At 37.0% G+C, this 12,441-nt stretch overlaps 1 protein-coding gene across 2 annotated transcripts in view; it reads right to left on the bottom strand.

Annotated features, from left to right (window-relative positions):
* Window positions 1–2,501: 2,501 nt before the first annotated feature.
* usta (uronyl 2-sulfotransferase a) overlaps window positions 2,502–12,441 on the bottom strand; it is a 58,537-nt gene continuing 48,597 nt past the window's right edge. For both annotated transcript variants that reach the window (XM_079255499.1, XM_079255500.1), the window contains 5 exons: window positions 11,670–11,749; window positions 11,416–11,569; window positions 4,580–4,677; window positions 4,300–4,457; window positions 2,502–4,020 (listed from right to left, as the gene is read on the bottom strand). In XM_079255499.1, coding sequence (XP_079111625.1) covers window positions 3,728–4,020; window positions 4,300–4,457; window positions 4,580–4,677; window positions 11,416–11,569; window positions 11,670–11,749 — 783 coding nt within the window. In that variant the 3' untranslated portion in view covers window positions 2,502–3,727. The remainder of the gene's footprint in view (window positions 4,021–4,299; window positions 4,458–4,579; window positions 4,678–11,415; window positions 11,570–11,669; window positions 11,750–12,441) is intronic.

The following is a 12,441-nucleotide window of genomic DNA, read 5'->3' as shown; positions in this document are numbered from 1 at the left end:
ATCATGGAACAATAAATGATTGCCAACATTGAGACTTCTGGATATTGCAACAGAAAAGTAAAATCTGCTTTGTGTGTATGTACCTGTTGAAGTAACCACAGTTTCAAAGATATTGAAAAGAGGTGAGAAACCTTTAAACCTTGTTTCATCAATTCTTAGATTTAAAACTTTCTCTTTCCTCTTCTCTTTGTCAAAATGGAGAAATGAAGGGTTGGGCCAGTTACCAGAAAATTCAGGGTCTTTTTTTCTTTTTTCTGGAACCAGCTCAGTCCTTGGAGTTTCCTGTTTTCTGGTAGAGAGGAGGTCCCACTGCTACAACACAAGCTCACTGTGTGCCACCCTTCACATAAAACCCCTTCTGTGTTCTGCCTCTGAGTGGAAAGCTGCAGATGCACAACCTGCTTGTGTGTACGTGTGTGTGTCTGAGTGTGTGTGTGAGTGAGTCTGTTCAAGTGTGCAGGCTCATGTAGAAAAATAAAAGTACTGTGCTGTATTGAACCTCCCTCTTCTGTCGCAACACTTCTGCTCGGAACATGGTTTTGCTTATTACAGGACACTCAAGAGTGAAAACTGAGTCAGTGTGTGTGTGTGTGTGTATTTTTGTAGCTTTATCTGTGCTGAGATAAGCTATTTTCTTTATGCTAAAGCAAATAAGCCTGTATTTGCTTTTAGGGTTTCGTTCTCAAGTAGAAATTATAAAAGGAAGGGTTATGGTGGAGGAGTGATTCAGAAAATTTGTTTGGGTCCTCAAGTATTTTTAGGGCAGAACTAGATTCTGATGTCAGAAGGATCTCCTAACCATCAAGCTAATTACAGTAAAGTTCCTAGGTCTGGTGGGTTTTATGTGTACCCCCTGTAAGAACTGTTGCTAAATGTTCCAGTCATTTTAGACTTTTGTACTGAATTTGGCTGTTTGGTCTAAAAATAATTATTTAGAGCAACAGCAGCAGCAAACAACAATTTAATACTCATCATTACTTGGCTGTTAATTACACTCTGAAGTTTAAATTGGACAGAAATAAAAATATCTCCAAGATAAAGATAGTTTCTGCATGCCAAAATTCTCCCAGTGATTTCTTGGGGAGGTTCTGGAAATAATCAGTGTTGATCAGGTCGAGGTTCAAACTAGAAGCCATTAAGGCTTGAGGATTGAAATGCAGTCTGAAAACAAAAAGCATGTTTAAATGGTCGAACACGCTCTCAAATTTACTTTTAATGAGACTTACTAAAGAAAAGTTAACTCATCATGGTTTAACAAGAAACTTGTTTTTTTTCCCCTTAAGTTGATATGAAACAGCAAAAAAAAAGCTTTTTATGTATCTTTTACATTTTTGAAGACAAATCAAAATGATCACTTCACTTGGGCCCTGCGATGGACTGGCGACTTGTCCAGGGTGTACCCTGCTTCTTCCTTGCTAAGAGCTGGGATAGATTAAAGCCCCTCGTGACCGGACTAAGCAGTACAACACAATGACTAAATAAATGACTTTTTTTTTTTTTTTTTTTTTTTTAAACTCCATTAAGATTCATTGAATTCAAGAATTTGTGGTTTATCACCATCAGTAGATTTCATCATCATTAAAATATTTATTGTTCAAACTTAACATTTGACTATTTTATGTGTTTTTATAATTCAAGTGAAATGGTTCAACCCAGACAGAGGACCCGGTCATGTTAACATCACTTTGGTTATTTGTTGTTGTGTTCATACAGATCAATCCACCTCACAAACCTTTTCCTGCCATAAATCCTAATACAATCACACTCACATTGTTGTGTCTGTGATTTTACCCTAACCTGTAAATTGGCCACATAAAAAATTTCTGCAATATGGTGCAGTTTCCAAAAACTGTGATCAAGTGCATGTGAAAAATGGTGAAGTGATTAAGCAATGGTTTATTTTCATGATTGAAAGTGTTCCTGTCTTGAAGCGAAGATGCAAATTCAACACTGCTAAATCCAAAGGACATCTTAATGAGGTGGAGTGATGGGTGGGCTGCTGCGGGCAGCAGAGCGCTGCAAATATGATAAAAACAGCGAATAGAAAGCGGCATCTGCTATTAAACTGAACACATGGAACAGCATATGACACTTTAGGAAGCATCAAAATTAAAGAGGTTGCAGCACTACAGACAAGCTGGTTGTAACAGACAGTTGTATTAATTCTAATATGTATATATGTGTGTATATATATATATATATATATATATATGTATGTATATATATATATATATATATATATATATATATATATATATATATATATATATATATATATATATATATATGTATATGTATATATATATAAGGAAAAAAAGTATTTTCATTATATATTCATAATAATAAATCATTAAAGTGGAGACATGAGCTGCAACAGTTAGAGCACATTTATTTCAAAAACCTTAAATGATGAATGCATCTGTTTTTAACCAGTTGTCATGTTGATATTAACCCATCCTGAACGCCTTATAAATGCCAAGAGCAGTTTAATAGCCACCAGACACCTAGGATACAAATGCTCAAGTTATTAAACACTGTTTTCCTTCCTGAGAATTTTTATCTGGAAAGCAAATGAATACAAAATAATAAATAAAACTGGCATAAAAGGAAACACTGAACACATGAATGTAACAATAACAAAAGTTAAAGGCAACAGAGGTTAGAGGAGGGTTAGGCAAAAAATATGAAGATCACAAATTAGCTTATGGTTACTATTCTTTGGATAATTCTTACATAAGTGATGAGAAAAAATGCACTCTTAGTAGCTGCTGGATAATAACAGGAATTAACCAGAAAAGTTCACACACTTTGCAGGGGAAAAATCCTTAAAGAGATACTAACCAAATATCTAGTTGTCTCCAAGTCTCTCATTTAGTTGAATTCAGAAAAATATTGCATTGCATCACAGTCAAAAACCTCAAATTACAAATGCTTCTAGCATTTGATTCTTAATGACTGCTAAGGACCTTCGCAAAAAAACAAAACTATGCTAAAATATACCACTGGTTTGGTCAAACTCAATCATTCATGCACACATAGGTGGAATTCTTTGAATTCATAATTGAGTGCATACAGTTTAACCCTTATTTATACCTAATATTTTACAATTTCAACCTTAATATCTTATAAATCAGTACTATAACAACTGAATTAACTATATCACAACTCCAGTCAACTGTGCACACAACTTCCTGTCTCCCAGTTACTGGAAGACTTACTGAGGTTTGGCACAAACGTTTGGGACAACTGATATACATATAAGACTTTTGGCACTTTTTCAATTTTCATGTCCCAATCCAGTTTTTAGGACATTAGCCCTTTTGTAAAGTGGGAACTTCTCTCCAGGGAATGTCTCTGAAGTCCTCTCCAACATTTAGATGTCCATGCGTTGCTCTAATCTCTCCTGGAAATTACAGCAATAACATTTTTTTTTCCTTTTTATTTAAATGAACCCTAAAACAAGCTCAAATTAAAATAAAAGCAGTTAAGCAAATACGGCTTAATATTTCCCTCTGTCCTTGGTCAGATTTTAAATAGAGCTTTTTGACCATTCCAGTACTTAAGTCTTGCACACTGGGGCTGTTATGCAGAAACAGAACTCGTAAAAAAAGAGTGTCAGGATCCAAAAGATGGGAAACAATCACAGGCCCCTGCTCTCAGGCTGCATCCAGCTTTCTGATGCAATTTTTATTTTTTTGGCTGCATCTATTGTTCATTAAACAATAATTTATGGGTGGATCAGCCAGCTGTTGGCATCCTCCAGGTCTGAATCAGGCTCCTCGTCCTTTTCAAGAGGTTCTGGGGTTCTTAGGGCAAGTTCATGTAGAAAAGCAGGTGAGTAGGCAGGGGGCTGGGAGACAGATTTGAGGCCAATTTTCTTCTTCATGAGGTGGAACTGGTCACGGATGAAGTTGTAGAACTCGTACTCATAGCGCATGCGCTGGTAAAGCACCTGTAAGGCCTCCAGGGTCGGTGTGTGTTTACGCACAGTGCCCGTCATGTTGCCCATTTTCCTATATTCTGCAGTGAGTAGACAGAAACAAAGCAATAAGGACCAAAAAGACAATTCCATGTTGAAATCTAATCTTCAGTTGGTGTGTGTCTGTTTGTATGTGTGAAACACAGCTGGTTACTCTAGATATTAAGATTAACATTTGGAATAGATCCTTACATCAACCACAGCACTTGAAAAGAAAATGATTTTATCCAATTCTTGTGGATGCTGAGGAGCTCTTACAAACTCCTTTTGTTGATTAAGTGGCAGGTCAAAAAATCTGTTCTATTTAAACGTGTACCAACCAGGACTCTTGTAGATGTTGAGCACTCCAGAGAAGTAATGTGGTAAGAGCCTCTCCAACATGAGCAGAACATCCTCCAGCTCCTCTAAGATACCCACAAGGAGGTAGTTCTCCAGCACATTCTGCTTGGCCCTCTCCAAAGCCCACACCCCTGGCTCTCTGCAACATGAGAGAAAACATAAATGTAAGCAGACTTACTTGGGAAGGAACAATAAAATTATTTCCACTGTCTAAAAGCAGAAAATGCTTTTGCAATGTAAATTGAAAAGCCTTGTACGCACCTGCACTGAGGATGTTGTCCACAGAAGTAGGGGATTATGTAGAAAACCCGAGGGTTTGAGCACTCTGGGTAATTCTCCAGAATGCACACATTGATATCCTAAAAAACAGACAAACAAATGCCAATTATTAAAATTTGTTACCACACTTCTGTGCGAGTCCTTGTGAGAGAAATTACATTGATTTATTTGTCCCACTAGAGGGCGCTCTCCACTTGCATTTCATGGTTTGCTTTTTATTATCATGAGGCCAAACTGCTTTGCCAAACAGCCTCCTGTTCATAGAGATAAACTCAGCCCTGCAGCTGTTTTCACTGCTAAGATGCCACATAATGAAACACACTTTACGTTTTGTATATTTTTATTTTTTAATTAGCCTTAAAGGTGGAGTATGTAAGATTTTCAATATTTTCAAAATAAATTAAAAAAAAAAAACTACAATCATAATTAGATAGTTTTTTTTTTTAAACATGTAGGTTCCAGTCTGTCCATATTTGATGTGTTATTAAATTACAAGTTTAATTAATGACAAAGACCCTTCTTAAATGTTTGCCTACCAGTAAAAAAAAAAAAAGTGCTTTTTGTCATTAGTCATTAATTAAACTTGTAATTTAATAACGCATCAAATATTGACAGACTGGAACCTACATGTTCAAAAAACTACCTAATTATTATTGTAGTTATTTTATTAGTTAATTTATTTAGAAAATATTGAAAATCTTACATACTCCACCTTTAAAGAATGAAAAACAAAAACACCCAAGGCATTTTACGATGAAGATGTTAGAACCAAAAGGTGAAAACAGAGTTGTGATTTCTCTGATCAAATGTGGGAACTTCTGAATAATGACTGTGGAGTAAAAATGAATGAGGATTGAAAACACACATGTAAGAGTGAAGCTCGCCAGCTAGTAAGTGCTGTGGAGCCAACAGTCAAATCCATGTCAGGTGACATAAGCGTTACCGGTGGAAACAAGTCCTGGGTTGCAAAACACTCTATGAAGCATTACTTGCATGCAATCTCAGGCACGTGCATCTTTATACTCAAAGACATACTTCCTACATTAGCATGCAACGTATGTGACAAAGGGTGAAGAGAAAGGATCTGGAATGGGGAGCACATTGCAAACGTAATGATGACGTCAATGCTGGCCATTTAGATTATTTCTCCCGATAAGGTAGTAATGTATAACTTGAACAGAGCCATTTGTCAAAGCCAATACTGAGGCTAACATTAGTTCATCACAGAAATTCAGTTATGTCAGACAGGACCAGAAGCATAGATTTTCCCAGCGGACACAAACTGCTGCCAAGGGTGGCTAGAAACCAGCTGGAAACATTTATGGAGGCATGTCTATACACCACCTTTGTGTTGGGAGTTTTTTGCTTGCCTTGCTAGTTGAAGATTTTATCTGTAGATCCTTTTATTCTTCCAATATTTTGGTTTCACACAAATGTAGGATGACATTAAAACCATTTTTATCCCAATTTAGCCTATTAAGAGAGTATATAGCAAAAGACATGCAGTTGGGTCAATTCAATTTAATTCCTATAGCTCATTCATATCGCCTAAAGCCACAAAAAAGCTTAAAACCCCAATAAAACAGCCTCTATCCTTTGACTGAGATAAGAAACACCCCTCAAAAAACCCATTAACGTTGAAAACAAAGAAATAAACATAAGCAGGACCCTTTTGTCAGGAGGGACAGAATTGCAGCAGATGTCATGCTGTAAGTGAAGGAAGGGGAATAGCTGCACAGAAGCCAAAACAACACCTTAGAATATATTATGTGTACATCATCCATCTAACAAGACACTGATAACAACATATATGAGATAGTAAACGTTTAATGTTATGCTATTTACTTGGAACTAATGTGTATTTCTTTTCTTGCATCAGACCAATGTGGTACTTTTTTCCTGATTCACCAAACATCTGCTTGGTTTGTTTTTACTTTACTACAGACTACAATCAACTGACTACACAGGAAGAAAAAGACTTAATAGTGATCATTGATGCAAATAAATGGAAAGGGCTTCAAAGAAACCACAACAAAAGTGAAAAGAAAGCCTCAGAAAAGGGTCCAACTTTGTGCTATTGTTCATGTACAGGTTATGTTTGGACTTAAAAAAAGAGCTTGTCCTTTTTTTTTTAACTTCTCATTTTAAAGTCTCTTATTTTCAATAATGTTTCATTGTCGACAAAATATCTAGTGTAAGTACACTATCATAAAACAAAAACAAAGAGTTAGTGTTCATCACTGTTACTCCCAAGCAGGGAATTTCAAGAAACCTCAAGTTAACCTAACTTGAAGTTTCCTAAAGTTTCACACAAACACACCCTTACTTGTAGCCACGGCTTAAACGTCAAAGAAAACCTAAAAGAAGAAAATCTCAAAGAGAAAAGTGACATATCTTATTATCTGAAAGTCTAGACTCCTCTGTGCTGCAGCATTTGGCCATCACAACTTTTTACATACTACTATGTTTATTTACAACTACACACACTAAACCCCGGACACACACACGCACAAACCAACAACATGGCTTCTCTTTGGAAAAGCCCCATTAGTATTTCAAAGACACCTCTTGTGTTCACACTCAGGGCTTATTGTTCCTATTCCCACTGTGGATTAGGCCAAGTGAGCAGTCAGAGAAACTGTAGCAAAACAGGCACTAATCTGTACATTAGCTGATGCTGTTCACCTTTCCCACGAGACCGTTAGCCTCACTTTTTATTGTGAAGCATGGGAATGATGCAACAGGGTAAGATCCTATTGAAGAAGCTACTTTCTGAAGTGTTTCTTTCCCTACAGCGTGGTGCATAGTCTGTAGACGTTATCGTAAGGGGTCTGCAGAATCACATCAAGGGTGTGCATTTTTCCCACATAAATTCATGCTCATTAATTGCCTTAAAACACGTTCTGATACGGTATCACTAACATAGGTGGAGCAGGTGCCTTTAATTATTTGTCTACTTTGCTGACCAATCTGTTGTGACAAAATCCTAATTGTACGGTTAAAACCTTTATCCAGTTCAGTTCCACACAAGACCTGAGTTGTATTTTGGCTGTATACACATGTGAAATGATCACTCACAGAGAAAGTTAGAAAGTTCAGAGCATCGCTTAGATTTTTTTCAGTCTCTTCTCCTTGAATAAAAATGGAATACCAGACACAACTCATGGAATCTAAGAGACAGAGACATTTCCTGTATTTGCAACCTAAACGTCTGACAATTTATTGCAACTACTTTTCAGAAAAATCCCAGAAGTAGCCTGAAAACTCTCTGCACATATCAATAAAGTCCCCACACTGGATGGTTGGCCTGAAAGCAGTCCGGCCATTTAGGAAGGGGGCATTTCAAACAAAAAGAAACTTTCAAGGCATGACTTACTCGGAGATTCTGCAGCAATGTATATTTAAACCTTTTTAAGCACAGCCCTAAAAAGAAATGATATGTAACATGGAATAACATGCAATTAAAATCCAGGTTCTTTAAATAACTGACAGATTTTGCCACCTGGTGGCAGTAAAAAGCATGTTTCAAACAAAAATCAACTTGAAAGTTGAACTGTTTAATGTGTCATCATTTACACAATCAGCTCATAAAAAGACAGCTGCTGTTGCATCTATTGCCAGGGTTATGCTTTCCATTATGCCTTGGCCAAACACAATATATTAACACCAACGTGATAAACTTACATATTAAAATATTTATTTTTCATATGGGAGTGTATAGGAATATTTTTCTGCAGCTCACCAAAACAAATAATTGCTCAAATACAACTTTGGATGTGACCAGTTGACTGTACATTAGGGAGACACATCTCCTTAGTGTGTCGAAATGTCAAAGCGTGCTGAGGCCTGATTTATGCCAGTAAATCCTCAGGTATTGTGGGTGTACCGTGGGAATTTCATCTGACCCAACCAGTATTTTACAATGAGAAGCAATTTGGGTTGCTGAATCACTGAATCGCTATACATATAATATATATATATATATATATATATATGTATATATATATATATATATATGCATGTATATACATATATATATATATATATGCATGTATATACATATATATATATATATATATGCATGTATATACATATATATATATATATATATTTACACACGCACACACACATATGTATACACATATGAATGTGTGTGTGTGCGCACTGTGTTCAAATGACTACTGCATGCCTGTCTAACGTATAGTGTATGTAAAAAGGGGTGTGGAGAGCCGCCCACAGGAATGTCTCAGTAACACGTGCATCAGGTTCCTTCGGCACCCGGCAAGTAAACTGACAGTGTTCTTTCATTGACACCTCCTCTATACAGTGGGCGAAGGGAAACAGGGCTAATAGGCACCAGGCAGGGCATATGTCTAAGATGTTTCTGAACCCTGGCTGTTGACGCAGCAGGGAGCACGTGCTGATAGACGCTCTGGAATTTCATACTAATGAGGATATTTGTTTTATTAACTCATTGGGTACTTTTATTTTGAATTAGTATTATATTTCAATATCTTGACAAAAATCACTACATGTCAATGTATTTGCTGGGGTTTGAGGGAGTTGCTGGGCTCTCTGTCTACTGAACTCACAGAAGCAAAGGGCTCAACTGATAACCAGCCCCTGGGCTTTGAAGCTTAATCTAACTTGAAACCCAAATTTCACTTCAGTTCTGTCTAAAAATCAAAACAAAAGACCTCTTTCTATAACTTTACTTCCCCCTGAAGCTACTTTTATAGTATGAATTCCATAAACTTATATTCTGGCTTTTAGTAGGTACAGTTTGGGGTGCATGAAAGTTATACACTCCACATGACTGTAAATGTAGTGTGTTTGGCAGCTACTGTTTACATATATGGTTCAGGACATAACTGCAAGCCATTTCTGCTAATTAGGTGAGCTAGGTCATGTTTCTATAAAGCAGATTTAGCTGAAGGAAGGAAAAATACAACGGGTAGCAACGTGGCAAGAAAATACCATCAAATAAAGAAAATACTATTAAAAAAAAACCAAAATACCATTCAAAGGTACTGTGCTATCTTTGATGGAAAAACATCACACACTGCATATTACATTGCACACATTCTAACCACTTGACCCTGCGGTGGCCTGCAACAAATTGTTTTCACTTTAAATAAATAATTAGCATGCACGCACACACACACACACACACACACACACACACACACACGTACACACACACACACACACACACACACATACAGGTAAGAAAGTCCACAACAGCACTGTCTCCCCCTCCCCTTTAACTGTAGCAAGGGGCCCCTGTGGTCTGCATACTTTAATAACTCAACTCACATGGTCCAAAACTCCAGGGAAAGCAGTGCAATACTTAATTACACCCAGTCAGACTCGAGCCAGACTGACATTCACTCCTCTTGTTAGCCCCCCCCCCCGAAAGGCCCTCTCAGCGTTTTTAAGAGCAGGGAGGACTATGGGAGGAATAGCTGGACTATTAACATTTGCACTCCGATATCAAGCCAACATTTAAATCAAAACAATTACTGATTTGATTTTTATTCCAAAAACTGTATGTAATCTTATATAGAACTTCTTAAAGGGGAACTCCAAACTTCTCTGTCAACAACTCTGCATGTAGTCAACTCAAACGGCTTTAGTTGCTCCTTCTCATCATAAAACAGAGTTTAAAAAAGATCTTCAAAATCAAAGAAAGCCTCAAGATTGTATGTATTATAAAACAGGAGCCTTTGATTTTAATATCATGCTGGAGGGATAAACATCTCTGTGACGCAGATGTAGGATACCATGTTTCTCATGTGGCAAATCGGGTCTGTAATTGAAATCAAAATCAGACTTAAATATTGGGTAAACATCAGGCTGCTATAGCCTTACAATTTGCCATCTCCCTTCTGGCGAAACGACATATGGAATATGTTTATATGTTTATTTATAGCTTAAAATGTTAATATTAACCTCGAGATAACAGCATGAAGTGATGGAAAGAAGAAAAAAATAAAAACAAAAAGACCAGCTGGCCAACAGGACAATTGTAGCAGGTTATATTATATATATTTTGTTAAGATCTTTTATAGAAGATTATACAATGTATTTGTGCAAAATAGAACAAGACTCGTAGTCGTCGTAATCTTACTTTAGTAACATCTAGAAGGACTCTTTAGTGTTACATCCTACGTGAATTCCTTACTTGAACAAGACATTAATACATATATTTAATTTCATATCTCAAAAGAGCTTTATGCAATGATACAACCTGGCATGAAACCAAAACAATAGTGACTTAAAGCACTGCTGCTTGCAAGCAAATGACTCACTCATAAAAGAAGTGGGCAGCTACAGTGTGTCGAACACCCCAAATGCATTAGTATTTCAAACCATAAGCATCTGTAGAATTGATTTAGCCAATGTCAATAACAGAGTAAATGGGCTTGTGGGCACTGGGACTGAGATGAAAGGAAGATGAAGGGGAGGAATGCTAAAAGATTCAGTATTTGTTTGGCTCATTAGACATAATTGTGATAATGCACATAACAGGCACTGCAGCAGTCAGGATCACAACAAAAATGGAAACCACATGTGCTACCTGCTGAAAAGCCACTGTTGACACCTTGGTTTCTAGGTTTTGCATGTTTGCTAACTCAATTATTGGCGTTAAAGTGCAGTTTTAAAGGATAAAAACCAAATTAGTTTCCTGAAACTGAATGCAAGAAAAATACATAAACAAGATCAACAGCAAAGATATAAGTGAATGGGAAAACCTTCAAAGCATACATCAAGGCTCACATAGACAAAAACATGACACATATACCAATGGCTCTCACCAGGTATCTTTCATCATCCTTCATCCCTGGTGTTCGAACGAGGTGGTTCTGCTCACCCCTCCAGTCGCCAAAGCGACGGAAGAAATAGTTAGAAAGAAAGCGGCTAATTGGGTCCCGGATTATGTTGATATAGACAGGCTGTTCTATCCTAAACCTGACAACAAAGAAATAGCAATGTTAGTACAAAGCTCGAACACAACTGCACATGTCAGGAAAACAGTTTAGTGTTAGAATCTGTTGCTGCACCCCTGTACCTGGTAAAATTGAGGAAGTGAACATGTCTTGTGTAGAGGAATGGCTGGGGGATTTTACTGATGTTTTTCATCAGATCCACCTATAAAGAGACAAAAATACAACGAGACAAACAGCTGATTAGTCATTACATTTGAGTGGCTTTTTAGGCTTGTAAAAAGTTTACAAAGCTGAAAAGCCCACAGTCAAAACATAAAGAGATCATTCTCTTGCAGTGAAGACCACAAACTCATTGTTCGAGATCAAAGTTTTTCTTCTACTAGTCATCAACATCAGGATGTAACTTATTTGCATAATGCCCATTGGGCCATTTGGCACGCCTTAAACAAAATCCCTTTTCACACATTGTACCATGTTTACATGCAGCTGCAATGTTTTGGAAAAAAGCTAATAGCTTTGGCAAACCAGCAACAGGTCAACATCAATCCCCATTTAGCCCCCATACACATGACCCCATTGTGTGTCAACGGATCGTGAATCCCTGCTTGAAGGTCCTAAAGAATGAGCAGATGGCTTGTGTGTTTTCATTTCTACCAACTAGTTTGCCAAAAAAGAGAAGACTTGGCTTTTGAGGAGTAAAAAACACAGTAGCTAAAACACAGTTTTAGTCAAATATGACAAACATGTTGCAGTAAAATGCTGCAAAAGGAAAACATGTTCAAAAATCTTATCTAGTAATGACCTTGCAATATATCTATGACAAAAAGAAACACAGACACTTAAAATGTTTTAGGTCTGTTTCCTGCTATTGTAATCTCGGCTAGTAAACATACG

The sequence above is a fragment of the Telmatherina bonti genome (genome assembly GCF_933228915.1).
Source record: "Telmatherina bonti genome assembly, chromosome: 16".
In the NCBI taxonomy this organism is placed as follows: domain Eukaryota; kingdom Metazoa; phylum Chordata; class Actinopteri; order Atheriniformes; family Telmatherinidae; genus Telmatherina; species Telmatherina bonti.
This window is presented reverse-complemented; position numbering and strand designations above follow the sequence as displayed.